A 20,175-nucleotide genomic window follows, 5' to 3' on the forward strand; every position below is an offset into this window, starting at 1 on the left:
TTGTCCCTGGGATCCTGAAGGTGTAGATAAGGCCCCTCTCTTCACTTTCCTGTGGGGTGAAAGTTCTCTCCTCCAGTTTTCCCTCAAGGGAAATCATCTCTTTCCCAAAAGAAAAGACAGGCTGCCTTGTCAAAGACTTTGGTGTGATTTCTCAAGGGAACCACGCAACATTCAGAGGCATGGTTCCCCCTGTTGCCTCTCTCCCTTTTCTCCTCCTTATCCCTCTCCCTTCCAGCCTTTCCTTTTTCCTTCATTGCAAAGATGACAAAGACAACATGGCCATCGTAGAGACTTTGGAAAACAGAGTACAAAGAAGAAAATAAAATCACGTAAGACCCATCGTCCAAAGAGATCTACTGTTCACATGTTGGTAATTGTGCTTAGGAATCTTTTCTCTTTGCATCTTTAGCCCCAAATGCAGCTGCACTGGCACCCGGCAGACCCCACCACAGCCCCCCTTCCCAGGGTCCTCTGCCCTCTGGTGCCTGCAGGGGCTGTCCCTGACGTGTGCCCAGACCTGGCTGCAGCCTGTGTCTTCCCTGTTCACTTGTCTGGGTTGCCAGTCTCCGCGCTGACCAGCAGCCTCTCTGGGCAGTGCCACTGGTCCCCTCCTGCAGGGGCCAGACCCTCTGCCTCAGCTGGCCCAGGGTCTGATCCTGCTCTCTCCAACTCTCCTTCCCAGGAATGCTTTCGGCCCCTTCCACACCACAGCCGAAACTAGCTGTCATTTCTGACAGGACTTCTCTGAAGACTTAGAAATCTTGGGAGATTGCCCAAGCAGTTATATACCATGTCACATTCAAGTTCGGGCTGGTCTTGGAGTTCAGAGTTCTCTGCCTGTCATGAGGACCCCTTGGGTCTATGTCTCTGACCTGCCTGCCGGAGGTGGAGACCGGCTTACCCTGACCTCCAGGAGAGGCACCTGCAGGCAGGCAGCTTAGCTGATTGAAGAGAAACCAACTAATGGATAATTTAAGCAGAAAAAAAAATTTTTTTAAGGGTGTTAGATAGCTACTGAATCCCTGGGCTGGATGGAGACCCAGACATGGGAGGCGCCCAGCCAAGAACGATGACCCAAATCATGCCATAGAACTGGTTCCAGAGGAAGCCACTACCATTTCTGACTGGCACAGATAGAAGCTGGCCCTGCTGCTCCCCCCCTCCCACCCTGTGATTCTGGGCCCTAGATGCTTCTTCTCGAACCACCCTTGTGACTGCCCTTGGAAATGTGATCTGATCCCATCACTGTGGCCACCAGCCCCAGGATGGAACCCACACGGTCCCTGCTTCCTTATGGATGGTGTGTCCACTGCTGTCTGTCACGCCACTGCCCCATGGAAGCTTCCATCTAGTGCCGTCCAGTTCCACCTGGATTGGGGGCAAAGTTCTGACTCCACGCCTCCATCCTGTTTAGGGTCCATGTCCCTCCATCTCGGCTCAGGAGACTTAGGGGGAGCCAGGACCCCTTTGAGTTGGGCTGGGCACAGGTGCTGAGGGAGTTGTGTCCACGTTAGAGAAGGGCTGTGCCTCTCACCCCTTCCTCCCCGCCCCTGGCCCTCCAGACAGCAGGTTCTGCTAATGCCACTTGGAAGACCCTAGGAAGAGGCAGCCCCTTCCACCCTTTTTTCCTCTCCAAGCTGTATGGCCATCCTGCCTTCTCTCTGTCCCTAACCCTAGTCTAGTCTTAATGAGTCTGTGGCAGAGAAGAAAGTGGTTCTACAAGGATGTCTCTGGGGAATCTTTGCTCCTCCCTAGGGATAGCCTTGGGATACCAGAGAGAGACAAGAGGAAAACACACAGAAAACCATAGAGGGGATACTCCAAGACCAAACCTGTCACCTGTCTCACTAGTGTCTGAGTCAGAGTATGACTTAGGTCTCTGTGGTTGGGGAGCCTGGAATGCGTGCTTGAGTCTTTGCACTGGGGAGGCTGAGAGAGTGAGTTGCTGGTATGCCTCAGCCTCTGTATGGGGAGGAGGGCTGTTCTGTTTTCTCATCAGTGACTTTAGCTCAGTAGGTGCACAATAATATTTATGAATTTAAGAACAGAAAAGTTACAGAATTCTACACCATTCACAGGCTTGGAAAATTTTCTGTTAAAGAAATCTTGTCTGATCTGGATGTTTCTATCAAACTGCCTCAAATGCCAGTCTTCCTAGTTTAGGATTAATTTCTGAGCGATTTTTCTGTGAAGCTGTGTTTCATTCTTCTTTAAACTTCTCTGTTTCCAGCCTAACTAGAAAGTGCAGGTGTATCTGTCTTCTCGCTGTTTGCTTTCTGTCTCGCAAACAATTCAGTGCAGGCCTGTCTGAGCAGCCCTCTTGTACCTCCAGGAAACTTCTAGACCCTCAAACTGTGGCTTCATTTCTGCTTTGTATATGCAAAGTCTCTTTCTCATCCTTCTCATGGACTTTTTTTTCTTGCTTCTCATTGCCTCTTTCTCTTCTAGTTGCCACATCTTTTCCCCATATAATTTCTTAATGCCTATTTCATTATTGTCTATAGTTTTATGAAGGTGAGCAGCCCTGTGTGCTTTCATTAAAAAGTATTTGTCTAGAAAGAAGGAAGGTGTGGTGTGACCCTTGGAGAGCATTGCTAACCACATCCCCAGTAAAACCCAGGTATTTGCCCAGGTATTGACTCAGTGATACCCATGTGGGTTTTTAAGGTATTGACCTAAATCTGGCTGATCTTGGGGGCTTTCTCCAAATCTTCTAACAGGCAAAATAAATAGTAGGTCACAGAAAATGCATGCTTTTTTGTCACTAGCCTTGATTCCTGGGCATGTAGAAAGGTATCCTGGGCAGCCCACCAGAAGCTCACCAGGGCCTTTTCTCTGGGCTGCTCATAGCTGAGAATGGAGGGATGGGGCTTTCTTTTCTCCCACACTTCCTGGGTACCCTTGGATGCTGGTTCCTGTGAACAAGGACATGGCTTGGAGATGGCCTGGAAGGACAAGGAGGAGTCAGAGTGTCCTTGATAATCCCCAGTGAACCACTTATTTTACTCAGTGTGTTACATGGCTGCATTATGACTCTTGCTTCCCAAGGTCTTCCCTCAGTCTGTCTTGTCTTTGTGGAAGGTCCTGTCCCTTCAGAGAGTCTCAACTGGGGCCTGGCCTACCTTAATGACTTCCCCCATTCCTCATCTCCTTCTAGGACAGGCCATTCAGTAGGAGGTCCATTGTAATTTCTTTCCTTTCTGCTTTCATTATATGTGTTCCTCCTTGGTGGGGGGAAGGGGCTACAGTGTCAGGAAGGGAACTCACCTTTCATTGAGGAGAACTTACCCCACTGAACACAGTCTGACCTTTTTCTTCTTCATGGTGAAGTAATTATTGAGCTGTCACTAACATTAAAAAAAACCATGGTACCAGGAGGACTATGGAGAAGAGAATCGAGATGATGGGGGTCTTTGAAGGAGCCAAATAAATAGCATCTCTTTTTTTCCACCCAAGATATGAGCTGATTGACAAGTAAGACAAAAGAGATGATGTACTGAAGCCTAGTATTACTATATTTTCTCAACACTGGAGAATATGGTTTATATCTGTGGAAAAATGGGTTTCTTTCTTTCTTTCTTTCTTTCTTTCTTTCTTTCTTTCTTTTTTTTGAAAAATAGGTTTCTTAATAACAGGCCCAGAATTAGGAAATCATGAGGCCACTTCTAGAGGTCAGCTTGTTCCCAAAAGGAAGGGAGAGGAAGAGGCGGAGTTTGTGACTCAGGTCACGGGTCAGAGTAAGGCTGGAGAGAGGCCATGTGTGTTAAAGCAGGGGGAGTCCCCTGTATGAGAAAGAAGCATTGGGGTGGAATCTTGTTTCCCTGGCTATTGTGGATTGCTTGGCCAATGAACTGACCTTGAACCCTGTTAGCAGGGAGGGGAGGTGTGGGGGGAGAAGAGGGAGGCAACTTCAGGTGTGTGTAGCATTGTTACTGCAGTATTACTCTTGTATGCTTGTATATATGACGGTGGGAGGGCATTTTGGGGTGGACGCATTGTTCCCTATGCTGCTAAAATCCACGTAAGGTAAGTTTACAATTTGGATAGGTGAACCGCTAGGTGGGGTATCTGTTGGGGTTGCTAGGAGTTAGTCTGTTGAAGTGGCTCATAAGGAGGTGTGCCCAGCCTCCTCTCCTTTCCATGGGCTTGCTTTCCAAATCTTAGCTGAAGAGAAGGACCATTCTTCAGCCCAGGTTACATGTGGATGTTTCCTGCATTGGTGTGATTGCCTCTGAGTTGTTCCAGGCCCTGGGACACAGTTTCGGAATGCCTAGCTAACAGAGACCCAAAGATCACCCATGATGGTTGGCATACTTCTGTAGTCCACATACCAGAACTACGAGAATATTTCTTTCTTCTCTCGCAGGTGATATTTTGAATCAGTGGGATGTCATTAGGTACTACACGTTGCCTTCAATAGTTAGACCAGGGCTGGACACCATGGACAGCGCCACAAAGCCTGCTTTCAGCCAAAGGCTCAGAGGTTCCCATGCCGCCCCACCCACTAGCCTTCCAGTATGTGAGGAAGGAACTTTGCTCTTTTTAAAATCTGCTGTGTCCCTTGCAACCAGCACAGCCCCTGATACGTAAAAGGTCCTTAAAAATTATGGACTGAGTGAATTAACAGGTTGTATTTTGAGCACAAACTCTGGTGTTCTGAGCACAAACTCTGGTGTTCCGATCGAGTATTATCTCTGAATACTAAAAGCCACTGAATTTTAGAACAGAAAACTTTTAAAGATTTTAATGAAAGTGTTCCTGGAGTGGAACAGCTGAGAAATTTTATTACTTGTGGATTTTAAATTTTTCTCTATCCCAGGTGAACCTAACATTGGCATCTCAGTGACCAAAATGGCTTAATTGTATCTACCCAAAAGCTTTTTCAAAAACTTTGCATGGCAATACTAGCAAAACCCCAAATGGGCCAATAATCTGTGAGATGCTGCAGTGTGGCTCAGACAAAACTTGGTGTGTGTGAACTCAGCTATCCAGCTGAATAGAAACAAAATACATTTGTGTCTTCAGCCTTTGAGGAGGACATTTTCCAAAGGCTCCATGGAGATTTTGCTGCATGATTCTCACTAATGTGTGTTTACAGTGTCTCTGCCATGGAGATTATAGGCAAATGTTGTTTACAAACTGTCCTCATGGTATATAGAATTGCTGGTATTACGTAGCTGTTCACTGTGACGTTGAAACTATCTGTTGGAACTGGACCTTTAAAAAAGAAATCTGTGTGGCAAACATCCTAATATCAGAAAATAAAGTCAATTCTTCTGTGAGGCAGTTCCTATTATCTTTCCACTTTGATAAATTATTTTCAGTTCAATTGTATTACCATGGTGATGTGTTTGCATTTCAATAAAACCCAAACCAAACCAGACCAAAAGTAGAGCTCTGCACATGTAGCTCCTGTCCTAGGGTTTTTATGCAGTGTCCTTATCATTAAATAACCTCTCCAAGGTCCCGGCTAAAAATCACATCAGAGAAGCAGTTTCCTCAGACAGACACAACAATCTGGATTGCTAATCTCAGAATTCTAAGAAATCACATAGAAGTGAAAAGGAGAATGGACATTAGAGGGGCAAAAATGAAATAAAGAACCAGCCCACAAATGAATAGAAATATACTCATTCTCTAAAATAAGATTGTGGAAGCAAGCAAACTCAGGGAGGGCGTTTTGCTTAATGAGATTTGGCTGTGTGGTTTAGTCCTTTGAGGTCTGAAACAAGTAAACACTTCTAGGAGTGTGAGCACGTATATCCCTCTCTCAGAAGAGAGCTCTTTGAGCTGGCTCTCCTGCTCTCTGTTTGTGAAGTTTGTTTCGCTCTTTGGAATAATTGCACATAGAGTCGTGACAACAGAATGAACTCTACAGGAGGTGAGTTTTGTGTTCTTAGAAAATTCCTGCAGTTAGTGCCAATCCGGAGGCAGGAAATCATTTTGCATAATGATATTTGCATAAGAAGGAAAGAACACATCGTTTATTCTAATCAACAAAGTGTGAAAACAAGATTTGGACAGATGTGCGCAACCATCGTGTCCCTCCTGCCTAAATATTGTATTGAACCATCTCTTCCTAGATAATAGTTTTGTTAGCCCAGGAACACATTAGCTCAGTCAGATCTGGGCTTTCACAGAGCTTTTTGCTAGCTGCTCTGCTTACTGGTAAATAAATAGTGTGATTTTGCTTAGCAACCCCTCTCTGGAAATTCAGCACACTTCTGTACGTGGCGTGGCGGAGAGAAGGGGGAGGTGAGGGGAGGGCAAGGAAAGTGAGGTATGTGCCTCTCTCCAGCTGGTTCCTGACATTGCAGACATTATCTACAATTCTTGGCAATCTCGGAAGGATGACGAAGAACTAGGGGGAAGTTCATGGAAAGGCAGAGTTTTCAAGATTGTGGGCTGAGACTGTCTGAGAGCTCAACCTAGAGCCAACACAGAAGAATCAAGAGAGAATGAGGACCTTTTTCTCATTAACAGTGAGGTAATTATATGAGATAATGTATCCAGGAAGCGACAACTAACTGCAATTTCCTGAAGCTACATGAAGATTATCTTAAGCCAGACACGAGGGAGCATTCCTCAGTAGCTAAGGGTGATATTAAATCTGGGACTGTCCACATCTGAGAAAACATTTGAAGTTCTACATCAAAGATAATCATTAACAGTCCCTGAGCACTTAGCAGTGTGCAACACTTTTACAGACATATTTAATCTTCCAAACAATCCTATGAGATGGATTCTTGATGTCCATGTCATAAAGGAAGAAACTTATGCACAGAGAGGTTGAGAAACTTGCCTGAGGTCACCCAGCCATATAGCAGTGGGGATGGGTTGTGTCTCAGGCTGTCTAACCTTGGACTCCACATTCCTAAACACCCTTTTGCAAGTGGTAGTGCACAGTTGTGGGGCTAATGGGGATAAGAAGCCCAAAGATCACTGGATGACGTGTAAGATGGTTTGTGGTTCCATCTGGAAAAGGTGTTCAGTTAAGGTAACTGTTTTTGTTCTGTTTTAATATCTAGAGTGCAGCAAAAACATGGGTATCCAGAATAATGTATATTGCTAAAACTTTATGTCCACATCTCTTCCTTTTATAGTGAAGTATGGGTATACACATTTCTGTACACGTATGCGCACGCATGCGCGTGCACACGCGCGCGCGTGCGCACACACACACACACACACACACACACATGACACTTGACTTAAGTCCCGAAAATACCCCCATGATTGAATTCTCCAAGCATTCACTGAACATCACCCTAGGATGTCTGAAAGAAGAAGCCGAGGTTTGCCTCGGGTGGTGAGGTGAGTGGTGGTGAAATGTTTACCTTGCCAATAAACTCTCCAACAGATAACCCATTTTAGATACCATTATTTCTCCTTTGTTACATAGCTCCCTCCCTGCCACCAGACAAATCCTGTCCTGTGCTGCCGTCCTTTCCGCCCACCTCAGGGAGCCCAGGAATGTCTCCAACTCTCTTTGTACTTGCAAGCCCTCCTTTGCCAACCTCAGCCTCATTTGGATTACAGTTGTGTTCACATCCTAATTTATGACTTAACAAGTGTCTCACAAACATTTAATTTCATTATGCATTTGAGGAGGACAGTTTAGAGAGGAGGGGCAGAATGATGTTCCCCCTGCCAGCAATTAGATTAATATAATGTGATCTATGGTGAAATCTCCTTTTGGGCTTTGGATTTTTATACATGTCTATAACAAAACTAGGCTAGTAATAAATAAGTTCCTGGATTCTCGGAGGGGCTCCACTCCCCTCACCAGGTCCTGCTCTAATATTCAGCCTGGAAATTCATGGGATGGGTAAGACATTCCCATGGCTCTCAAGTGACTCATCTTGTCACGATACTTTCATGAAAAAAAAAAAAACAAACCTGGAATTTTCATTTGCAGTTTCAGCAATATCAGTAAATTATAATTTTTTTTTTTTTTTTTTTTTTTTTTTTTTTTTTTTTTGCAGATGGCTTTTCTGAGGAGATGAGGAGGGGACTATATAAAAGCAAGGATCAAATAATTTTTCCCTGTTCCCACTTTATATACTCAGTGCCCTTTTGGGAGTTGGAGCACATGACTGCTTTTCATAAAGAAGGATTGTATTTCCTTAGGTTTTCCTGTGTATTTTTAGGGAATATATTGATCTCAGAACAGGGGTGTACATAGTGCTGATTTAAGATTCATGCAAATAAATGTTCTCCACTATACTTGTTCTTTTTTAAAAAATTTTTATTTATTTGACAGACAGAGATCACAAGTATGCAGAGAGGCAGGCAGAGAGAGAGGAAGGGAAGCAGGCTCCCTGCTGTCCACCATACTTGCTCTTATTTGTTGAACTAAGTCCTCCATTTTGTCTTGTTGAACATACCTGGGACTGGGACCCCAGGCAAATGGGGCTGAATGTTTCTGGGAGTAGAGTGGATAGCCCTCCCGCATCCCTAGAACTTTCCAATAAAGAGGCTGCACCGACTTTTCTCCCACAGTCAAGGGGGAGAGGATAGAAAGCCTAGTCATCTTCTTGACCGGCATTTCCACGGTTGATCCAAGTGGTTGACCTTAGAAGGCTCTCTCTTGACCAGCTCTGTCCTGGGGATACAGCCAGAGATGTTACTGCTTATGACCGAAGCTTAGGAATTCCTGGACAGATCACACAGTAAACAACTTTTTATTCCCAGTCTTCTTTTCCAGGAGGGAAGCAGGATGGCCTGTTGTTCTTCATGGGGGTTAGTCTGGTTGATTTTGTTAGAGGGGGGCAGGTGGGAGCGGGACTCTGGCGACTTTGTGTGAGCTGGGAAATTGTTGAGTAACTTGAAGTCTGGTTCCATCAGTAAGCACTGGACTGGGAATTAATCACATCAGAATTACAATCTTGGCTTTGTCTCTAATTAGCAAAATCATTTTATGCTAGTCCCTCAACCCCTCTTGGCTTCTGTTGAGTATATGAATGCAAAGTTCTCTCTGTGCTCTGAGGTTCTCTGCCTTCTAATTTACCGGAAGGTAATGAATAGAAAAAAGAGCACGTGATAAATGTTTCCTATATCCAGTGCCCTCCATGTGGTGTATTTTTGCAGAAAATCAATCTAGGTGACGGAGAAAGACCCATGCACTCTGATGTGTATGGTTTTGGTCGGGTTATGGTGTTGCGGCCCCCTGAGGACAATCTACATGCTGGTCCTGGGAGCTTTGAGAGGACCATAAGTGTTATTCAGCTCAGAGGCCATGCCAGTGTTGTCCTGAGTTCATTCTAGGGGAATGCCAGTGATGCTCCTAGTCCACATCTGGACTCCACTGGCACCATTCCTTTGGGTAACATCTGTCTAATTCCCAATCTAAATGCTTTCCCCTCTTGACTGGCTCCTGCAGAAACTCCTATTAATTTAAGGAGTAACCTGTCAGTCTGACTCGCACTCTTGTCTGTCCCTGGTGGATAACAGAGCACAAACGCACCGCAGCACTGGCTCATGTGTGTTTTTTAAAAGAAAAGTATGTCGCGAGTGTACAGCTTCAACAGGGAAGGAGGGTGAAGAAGCTAGAGTCCATCTCAAATGCGTATGGGGGTGGCTGTTTTCTTGTTATCTGAACATTAGTCTGTTTAGTGTGTTTCAGGTCAGCTGTGTTTTTGTTTTGTTTTGTTTCCAACACATTCCCTTTGATACAAGAGAAACTAGGTGCAGAGTCCATCCCTACCACTGTGGAAAGAGCTCCAAACCTGTGCCCTCCTGGAGGAGGGTCAGTAACACCACGTGAAAATTGGTAGCAAGCCCTTCTTGGGGAATCATTGCGTTTGTACTAGTGAGGAAGTTAGAATCCACATTTGGACTGTAGTCATGGAACCATACACGTGACATCCAAGGCATGATGGGTTTCTTGACCCGGGGTCCATGAACAGACTTCGTTGGGTCTGAGAACCACCTAGAGCCTCTGAAAACTTCTGTATGTGCATTTTTCTAGGAGAGGGTCCCCAGCCTTCATCACATTCTCCCAAAGCTGCTTATGACGGATGAAAGGTGAAAAGTCACCGGCATAAAACATTCTTCTTGTGCCTCCATCTGAACCTGGGGTGATAAAGCTGACTTGCCTGTCTTTCTCCTTTGCTTTCCCAGAAAAAGCAAGTGAGCCAGACCAAGATCCGGGTCATCTCAACCATCCTATTCATCTTGGCCGGCTGCATTGTATTTGTGACGATCCCCGCTGTCATTTTCAAATATATCGAGGGATGGACCGCCTTGGAGTCCATTTACTTTGTCGTGGTCACCCTCACCACGGTGGGCTTTGGTGATTTTGTGGCAGGTAAGCACACTGGGCATCCCGGCCACCAGGGCCCTGGTGGGGAAAATGTTCTGTTGATAATGCATTTCAAAACCAAGAGAAACTGTGTTGTAGGAGAAGCAAATGAAAACGGCTCAGTGTCCCTACTGCTGTGCATGGACTCATTTCAAGCCCACAGCTCCACGTAATGTAAAAAGCAGCAGATTCTGCTGAGAAATGAAAGGCAGCGTCTTCTTCCTCAGGATGCTCATTGCCCTTATCGTCCTATGAATTATGCATGAGTGAAATGAATTTCTCATTGAATGTTGGACTTCTGATTTGCATTAAGGCTCCTTGAATCTATTGATAAAGGCTGTATTAGCAAGTGGCAAATATGAAACTCTGGAGCCATTAGCATAAAGCTTGCCTGCAGCGACCTGTGGATTAGGGTTCCTGAGGCTGCCCAGGGGAGGGTTGTGTTCCCTGCAGACATTATCCTGGATCTTGCCCTGGCATAAGACTTAGGGCTCAGTTGACTACCAGGAGCTGAGAACTGTCCCAAGGGAGTACAATATTATAACGAATTCTGCACAAGTGTATATAGAAACAATAGCCTTCATTGTGAACATAGATGACAATGAACTATGTTTATGGAAGCAAAAGGAAACCACCATCAATTTCGGCTAGGGACGGGGAGTTTGAAAAAGAAATTCGATCTGGCTTCTTACCTGTATGGCTTTCCCAGAATGTGGTAGGAAGGCAGGAAGAGGAGGCATCCTTCTCTATCCTAAGGGATATTTCTAGGGGTTTAGACAATTGATTGTTTTCTAGTCTGATAAGTGAACACTTTAATTAAGCAACTCTGTCCTAAACTCAAAATGTTTGGGTGATGCAAGTGCATTGTGTGTGTGTGTGTGTGTGTGTGTGTGTGTGCGCGCGCGCGCGCACGGGTGCATGTGTGTGTGTTCTTGACCAGTTCCTGGTTAAGCAGCAGCCTGGACATTGCAGGCTGAGCTCGCAGACTTTATTTGGTACATGATCCTGACCGCTGCCTTGGTGTCTTCTTGGACTGCGGTGCTCACAAGGAGGTTAGGGATCTGGAAATCTGGAAAACAGGACATTCTGGAGGGGATATTCAGGGCTCTTTGAAAGGCACATGGGTGTCTCCACATTTACCCTGATGGTGATAACCAGCAGGGTGGTCTCCTAGCTGTTCTAAATGGGCCGAAGAAGACTAAAGTCCAGTTTGTAAAAATAGCAGTTTTTATTTTTTTTCTGTCCTTTTCACTGCCTAAGGACTGAGCACTTCAAAGTCAAAGTGATTAAAAAAGCCAGGGTTCTGGGACCCCACCCCAGTGCTCAGCTGCTGTGCTGCCCTTCACCTTGGGTGTGGAGCCCCCAGGTGTGCAGCCCAGAGGGGAGGCCTGCGGCTCTGGAGGGAAACCACAGAGAGAACTGTTGGGACTATTTCACAAACTCGTTCAAGTTCCCCCACAGCATAGTTTGCACTGGGTTGTGCTTCAAAGTGCCCTGTGCCAGCCCTAGGCCATCTGCCGCACTGTTAGGGGACGCTAGTGATGAGCCCTTCTCTCTAAACACCTGCTTGACTTGGCCTGTTAATCTGTTAATCTGGGGCACAAATAGAGCCTTGGGATACAGAATTTTAAAAATGCATTTATTTGGTAATCAGCAAAGAGTTTAAATTTTTAATTTGAATTCAGGTTATTTGTTTAGATCTAATTATACAGTGTAAGGGCAGGGAAGCGTTTTACTAAAAAAATGCCATTTGACAATAACATAATTGAATATTTTAAATTTTAATGTTATACATTGTAATATTATAAAACAAAACTATTATAGCCTATTCAAATTAAAATCAAAATATAAAATATCTACCACCTGCTTTGGTTAACATTATTGAATCCAGGCCTTCACATTGATTGAAAAGTGATGATGAATCTGTAAAATAATAATACGAATTACATTTTATAATACAGCATCGAATGAAGGATGAAAAAATAAAAAATAAAATAAAATGAGCCCCAGATTTAATGCACATAGATATTCTCAGTTGGCCTATGTGATGGGACTTAATTTACAGCTTTATTAAAAATGTCAGAAAAGCTAGCATTGATTTATTTGGATCTTAGATGAATATAGTTGGCCAACCTAAATGATTTTGCAACATTGGTTCTAAGTAAAAAAATTGAAGATAACCCCGGGGGAGAACACGTGTGGTTTATTTAACATTGTGACGTATGAATTCATAGGAAGTGGGTCCCTGCTCTTCATCATGGATGGGAGAGAAGCAAGGACATCCACATTCCTTACCTCTTCACTCAGGGAGACCACACATGTTAGGGCGCACTGCCCAGCTGGTGTGCTGCTCCTCCCTGGGGGGGAGGAGAAGCAAGGACAAAATGAGAGAGGATTCTGGTGCTTCATGGGGTACTGCCAATGATTTTAATTGATTATTTCTTCTTATTCTCCACCACAGATTGAGAGCACTTAGTATTCACTGGTACTTGACCTTAACTTGACTTACCTAGCAAGGGCGTGACCTCCACAGTCACAGGCCTGGCCCCATTTTAATTCCCTTATTACAGAGACTGATTTCTTTTGTCCTGAGGTCTCCATGGACAGGTGTCTCTTATAATCCACATTGCTGACTGCAATTAGACCAGGCCCTTGGAAGCTCGGGTTTCCGGAGCTTACGTAGATTGGTCTAAGGAATGCATGCCTTAAAAGGCTGGAAGTTTGTCACAACCTTTTGAGCTATACTCTAAGAGCAATGGGGAAGGATACCCGATCCTTTAAAAAAGGTACGAGAGCCGATGATTGCTGTGATTGGACATGGTATCAACCCTTCTAGAAATGTAACTGGAACATTGATCACCATGCAGGATTAAGTGATGGTTTATTTTGTAGCCAACTCACGTTAGGACAGCCTAACATCACAGGATTTTGAAATCCTGATATAAAAAGCGAACACAGAGCTCTGAATTCCAGACAAGGAGTCCTTAAAGACGCCAAAGGGTGTTTGTTGTGTTGTTCGCTAGCGCCCCCTAGTGACAAGCCTTGTTGGGTGGTGGTGACTTGCTAAGTAAATATTTCCTCTTTGCCCCAAGTCCTAGCACAGGGAGGGAATGAACCACAAAAAACCACTTATTGCGGCAGGAACTCCAGTAGAATCCTTGAGGAAGCTGCGGGGGAGAGTTACCTAAGAGAAAAAAAAAAAAAAAAAAACAAAGGCAGCTAAACTAGACCGAAGAGGTCTGGCCACACAACCCGTTGGTAATGTTTGGAATTCTAATTTTAAGAAATGGCAATGGCCTCGAGACATTGTGGGCTGCACGGAGAGGAGCCACAGGCCGCAGTGCTGGCCCAGCTGCCTTTGGGAGGTATTACTGATACCGTAAAAGCTCAGTGTGGATTCAGTGGTTCTAGAAGAGGTTATAACCACTACCCAGTGGGAAAGACTAGTAATCACTCATTACGGAACCCCCTAATTACCCATATATTGCCAATGTTGGTTGTCTTGGAAATGACCGTGGGCCTGCCTCAGTGAGCAATAGTGTCTCACACAGTGAAAGCCAGGCTGACATCAGTTACGTCCTCCCTTCTTTAGGAGAGGGGGCTGGGCTTAGAGGCTGCTTTGCATGGGTACCTTTGGCAGCGCCTGTAGGAGGGCTAGAATAAATAGGCTAATTATTTGCAATAAATGACTGGTCCTTTCAGCGGGACAGCTGGTCAATGCAATCGGGCAGCTGGCCAATTTGATTTGATGGATTTCTACTGTAATCCCTATGTATAAAATAGAGGGGTTGGACTAGCTGGCCTTTTAGTTCTGGCATGGTGATTCTAATTATTGAGCCTAATTGACCTTTCGGATTAGCATCATGTAAACACCATCCCTTAGTTAGCGTTAAATCACTACCACTGGATCAAAGTCTCAAGAATGCCATTAAGTCTAATTTTACTTCCACATATCCACCCCACTCTTAGGAAATGCATGTATTAGGAAGGAAATTGTGCCAAGAAGTCCAAGACGTTGGGGATTACTGATCTTTTATTTTTATTGCATTTAAAGAAGTTTGGGAAGACTCTGGACAGCTAGGCCTAATGTATTGTCCTCTAGCTGACGTCATTCACTGTCAAGCCCGGGTTGAGAAGAGCTGGACCAAGTTGGCCCTGGACATTATGGGTATTTGGTTAGTGGTAATTGTTGTGTGTAGAACGGTTAGTGGTCAAAACTTCAGAGAAGTTAAGCCAAAGTCAGACTCCTTTAGGAAAGGATACATCTTTTCCTTGCCCTCCCTTCCAATACCTCTAACAGCTGAGTGTCAGATGGGGATGGGATGATGTCTCTGCTCCGTGGACCAGAATATGTTTGTTCTGCAAAGACCAAATGCTAGACCCTGGTTAAAGTAAAGTTTTGTTGTTTTCAGGGGGAAATGCTGGCATCAATTACCGGGAGTGGTACAAGCCCCTGGTGTGGTTTTGGATCCTGGTTGGCCTTGCCTACTTTGCAGCTGTCCTCAGTATGATTGGAGATTGGCTACGGGTTCTATCCAAAAAGACAAAAGAAGAGGTAGGACCCCTTCTAAATTTTATAAATGTTTCTGAGATCAGATGAGCTCATGTCAAGAATTCCTGTCTCTATTTTATGGGCTGGAGGGTTTCTTAATACATGGAGGGCCCCTATGGCTTCCTCTTTTTGAATCATTTCCTGAAAGCCAAGTTCAGTGGAATGGCAGTTATTTCTGGAACCTTTTCTGGCAGGTGAGAACATCTGATGACTCACCAGCCCATGGATCCTGGAAGGACTAATATACAACGACTTTTTTTTTTACTATTTAAATTAAAAAAAATTTTTTTTTAGAGGAACAGAGAGAGAGAGAGAGTGAGCATGAGGGGGAGGGGCAGAAAGAGCATCTCAAGCAGACTCCCCACTGAGTATGGAGCCCAACGCAGGGCTGGATCCCAGGACCCTGAGACTGTGACCTGAGCCAAAACCAAGAGTGGGACATTTAACTGAGCCACCCCCTTCCCACCCCCAGGTGCCCCAGAATGACTTATTTTTTAGGAAAATGAAAAGGGAAAAAGAAAAAAATAGCAATGGTCAGCAGGGGTAGACCATAGGTGAGGGAGATGTGCAGACATGTGGGAGAGGCTTAGAATGTCTATAAAAAGCTTGAGAAGGATGGGCCTGTCCTTCAGGTCTTGGGGTCTATATGGAAATTGAGTAGAATACTAGGACTCCTTCCTGATTCTCTGAGACTGAAGTCCTCCCAACAGTGACCAGCTGTGGGGAAACCAACACAAGGGGTCCCTTTTCACCATCACCCCCTCCCTGTTGTCAGATCTACAGAAACACATCTACCCCTATGTCCAAGGACATGCAAACTTTACTCCCTTGGGTAAATATGCGTGAAAACCTACACAAAGGCAAGAAAAGGGAGAAGAGGGGAAGATAGATTTTGTGATTAAAAAAAAAAAGTCCATGTAGTTCTTCTAGGAAGAGAGGAAAAGAACTGGAAAGGAGGGCAAGAGAAGGAAAAAAGAGGTAACAAGTGGAAGGGAGATTAAAAAGAAAAAAGAAACAAAAAGAGGGGGAGGCTCCTGAAAGGAGTGAAGCCTCCTACTCACTTCTCGGCAGACAGACATTCTGTACAGAAGGCCCCAGGACAAAACTGCTGAATGGGAAATGTTCCCATCTCGTTCCCGGGCCCCAGTGTTAATTTTCCTGGCTCACGGAAACACTGGCAATGCAATCCCATCAATGCCATCCTCAGTCTGATTCCCCAGATGGCTAACTGACCGGCTGAAAGTCAGCTGTAGTGAAAGAGAAAGTAACCGTGCAAATATCGACTTTCCTAAATGCAAAAATGCAGACTTGTGAATTCCTCGTCTATAGAGAAAAGCATGGGACTAGTGCTGTTGGAAGTGCTGAAGGAGAGCCCAGAAAGGTATCAATCTTCCTGCGTTCTAAGGAAGCATGGTCTGTGGGCTTTTGCAGAACATGACTAGAGAAGTTTGTTCCCAGGTGCCCCGGAGGGTCTTCTTAAGGCAGCCTAAGCCAGGTAGCACTCAACCATAGTGTGGCCCAGATTCAGGGTGAATAACACTCCCAGTTTGCCCAGGACTGCAGGGGTACCTAGGACAAGGGCGTCCTGTTCAACAACCAGGACAGTCCCAGTCTAACTGGGACTGGTTGGTCACCCTACCCAGACAGAAGCATTGCGGCAACAGAGAAGGGCCAAGGACCGGCTGCATCTGTGCTTTGTGCCCGGGTGTGTGTCCCTGTCTCATGTAACATTAAGAACTCTGTGAGCTAGACATGATTACCCCAGTTATGTCAAAGGAAGGAGGCCATACAGCTAAAAAAAGGGTGGACGCATAACAGGAACCCAAGCCCGGCCAACTCCAGATAGCTGTCTCTCCCGCAGAATGCCGTCCTCCAGATCGGTCACCACCTCCACATCTCAGGCTCATGCTAGGTCCTCTAGCAGGTGTGCCCCCCGAGCCACAGGAGCCGGGAGCCAATTTGAGATGGGTCTTTAGGTCTTTAGGTCACCTCCTGACCTCCTCCAAGGGCGGTGGGTGCTGGGAGTGGTGGGGGACCAAGGTGGGGATGGCTTCCTTAGTTGCTCTTCTGTCTCCTGGCCAGGTTGGTGAAATCAAGGCCCATGCGGCCGAGTGGAAGGCCAACGTGACGGCCGAGTTCCGGGAGACACGGCGGCGGCTCAGCGTGGAGATCCACGACAAGCTGCAGCGGGCAGCCACCATCCGCAGCATGGAGCGCCGGCGCCTGGGCCTGGACCAGAGGGCCCACTCGCTGGACATGCTGTCCCCGGAGAAGCGCTCCGTCTTCGCCGCCCTGGACACGGGCCGCTTCAAGGCCTCGTCCCAGGAGAGCATCAACAACCGGCCCAACAACCTGCGTCTCAAGGGCTCCGAGCAGCTGAACAAACACGGGCAGGGAGCCTCTGAGGACAACATCATCAACAAGTTCGGATCCACCTCCAGACTCACCAAGAGGAAAAACAAGGACCTCAAAAAGACCTTGCCCGAGGACGTTCACAAAATCTACAAGACCTTCCGGAATTACTCCCTGGACGAAGAGAAGAAGGAGGAGGAGACGGAGAAGATGTGCAACTCGGACCACTCCAGCACGGCCATGCTGACCGAGTGCATCCAGCAGCAGGCGGGCGTGGAGAACGGAATGGTCCCCACGGACACCAAAGACCGGGAACTCGAGAACAATGCATTACTTGAAGATAGAAACTAAATGCTGAGGACCTTGGACTTGACCAAGTGTTGTTGTTTTTTTTTTTTTTTTTTTTTTTTTTTTTTAATATATTCACCCTGAGACACGTGCCTTAAAACAGACTTCTCGGTAGTCCGAAATTACATAGCATTGAAGAAAAATTTCACTGTGCCATAAACGACGGAGAAAGATCGCTCTGCCAAAAGGAATCAAAGAACACGGACCGAACTTCCGTCAGGGGCCGCAGGACACGCCGGGAGTGTTTGCACACGCAGGAGGTCGTGGCCACGGAAGTTAAGGGCGGGTATGGGACGGTGCTGTTCCCCCTGAGCGGTGCCGCCCGGGCCTGGCGTGGAGAAAGGGCAGCTATTCCTCAGACCAGCCTTCTGAAAGGAACACGTGTGGCTTTTACACGGAGCCTCGTTTCCTGAACCTACCGTTAGAGATATGCACACACAGAGAAGGGGACCGGATGGGGGCTGAACTAGTACCTGTAATGAGGGTTCGAGTTGACATTGTGGCATGTTGCTCTGAGCTTGAATTTTGATACACAGCCTCAGTGCACAGCTAGTCTTTCTGAGCTCCAAGCGAATGTCCGTGGGACCCGGGAGCATGTGGACTTTGTGAGAAACAGATCAGAGCACACATATTAAAAGGTGCAATTGCTTTCCTCATTACAAAAGAAAAAAAAATCACAAATGCATCACACTGTGGATATCACCTTAACCAAGGACAGAAGCCTATTGAATTTTGTCTCTCGACAAATGAAGAATGAACTTGCAAGCTTTGGCGAAAACTCAACCTCATTCGCTGCATGGTTATGGGCAAAAATCATGCATTTTCCTCAGTGGGTGCAGTGGTGAAAATAAACTGCTTTTGAAATGTCCATTTCACTTTTCTAGTGGAACTTCGGTTGTAACTTGTTTTGATAAGAGGGGGGGAAAAACCAAAACGATTGCCTTGCATGATGCCAGTGGCTTGCTGTTCTGTCTAGCTGATCCTAAATTTTTATAAAAATAGACATCCTGCATGTCTGAGACATACCAAGGAGGACCACGGCATCATTCCATCTCAGGGCTTTTTGTCCCTTTGGGTGTCTTAAGGTAGACATAGTGACGAGGTCCAATCTTGCTCTCCAAACAAAAGAAAGAATCCCCCCAACCAACTCTTGTACAAGAAAATTGAATTGTTTTAATTGCTTGCAGCTTAAGTGCCATTAATGCCATTTAAAAACTAATGCTTAAAAGAAGTATTTACAACTTTCCACGTTTATGTTTGGGTGTTCCTTATTTTGAAGGCATCACTTCTTTTCCTTACTTGTTTCTTTGTCTTACACCTGCTGTTCACTAAAGTCGGAACACCAGGGTGATTAATGGTTTCAACGCAAACAATAGCAACGTGATTGTTCCGTGAGGTTAGAATGGTCCCGGGAAGGAGAGTGGGGGAGGGGCCAGTCATAGGTTTTGAAAAAATTTTAAGTGGATTTTTTGAAACCAGAAAGGGCAAATTATGTGCTAGGCCTCACCATCCTGTGTGTGCCTCAGCTGACCATGGATGGTTCAGACTTAGCTGTTTGGCCCATGCTTTTAAGCATTTGGACCTGGCAACCCCAGAAAGTTGCTGGTGATGGGCTTCCCAATCTCAGCGCCACCTCTTGGGGATTTCACATGACTAACACACGGAGGGGATTGATCAAAAGACCACAGGATTAGCGCAGACGTCGGACTTCTGGGGAAAATGATACCCACCACATCCTTGACCACTGGTACCAGGGCAGACCTCTTCCCGCCCACTTCCCAAAATTGCACAGCTCTCCCTCGCCTGGAGCACATGTAGCCCCACTGGCCCCTCCCCCAACTTCTAGGCTCTAGTTAAAGTTCTGGCATTGCTTTCGGGAAGGAGCCAAATAAGAAGCAGCTTTCACAAGACCCTTCCTGTCCAAGGTAGACTTGGGTTAATGCCTCCACCGGGCTGGAGCTGTGGCTCACTGGTGACATCCTGTGTTCATATATTAACAGACACGGAAACGACCTTTACACAGGTGTGGGCGCTGGCTCTCACTGTGAGAGCCCTTCCAGCCTGACAAAATGTGTTTTGATTGGTAGATTTCTGGGACTTTCTCTATTCCTCTGATAAGTTAAAAGCTTCCTGATTAAACTATCCATCCATCTCATGCATTTGCGTTTCTGCCCTGTACTTCTCTGTAGCAGTGTGTTAAAAACTCTAGACCCTACAGACAAATCTGGCCAAGAGGCTTCCTTGTCATTTATCCAGTGGTTTCCATGGGCCAGACACTAGATTAGGCACTTTATGGGCGTTAGCTGACTGAAACCTCATAGCAACACCCTACGGGAAGTGTTTGCAAACCCATTACACAGATGAGGGCACGGAGGCTCAGGGAAGCTGAGTAACTTGCCCAATGGCACACAGCAAGAAGGTGGTAGAGCTCGTCTTTAAAGACTGTCTGACCAAAGTCTGCTTTTGACTTTGCTGTAATGTCCACGTCATGCACTCTTGTGTGTATGTGTGTGTATGTGTATGTGTGTGTTTGTGTGTCTTTCTAGTTTCATGGACAGGGTGTACGGAGGTGGGGAGATCACTATTACTAAGAGCGTACAAGGTCTTTGTGTAATCATGA

At 45.9% G+C, this 20,175-nt stretch overlaps 1 protein-coding gene across 4 annotated transcripts in view; it reads left to right on the forward strand.

Moving 5' to 3' along the window:
* Positions 1-18,423, forward strand: part of KCNK10 (potassium two pore domain channel subfamily K member 10) — a 129,046-nt gene extending 110,623 nt beyond the window's left edge. For all 4 annotated transcript variants that reach the window (XM_047738867.1, XM_047738866.1, XM_047738870.1 and 1 more), the window contains exons 5-7: positions 10,123-10,309; positions 14,716-14,858; positions 16,938-18,423. In XM_047738867.1, coding sequence (XP_047594823.1) covers positions 10,123-10,309; positions 14,716-14,858; positions 16,938-17,558 — 951 coding nt within the window. In that variant the 3' untranslated portion in view covers positions 17,559-18,423. The remainder of the gene's footprint in view (positions 1-10,122; positions 10,310-14,715; positions 14,859-16,937) is intronic.
* The last annotated feature ends 1,752 nt before the right edge of the window (positions 18,424-20,175 follow it).

The sequence above is a fragment of the Lutra lutra genome, chromosome 7 (genome assembly GCF_902655055.1).
Source record: "Lutra lutra chromosome 7, mLutLut1.2, whole genome shotgun sequence".
In the NCBI taxonomy this organism is placed as follows: Eukaryota; Metazoa; Chordata; class Mammalia; order Carnivora; family Mustelidae; genus Lutra; species Lutra lutra.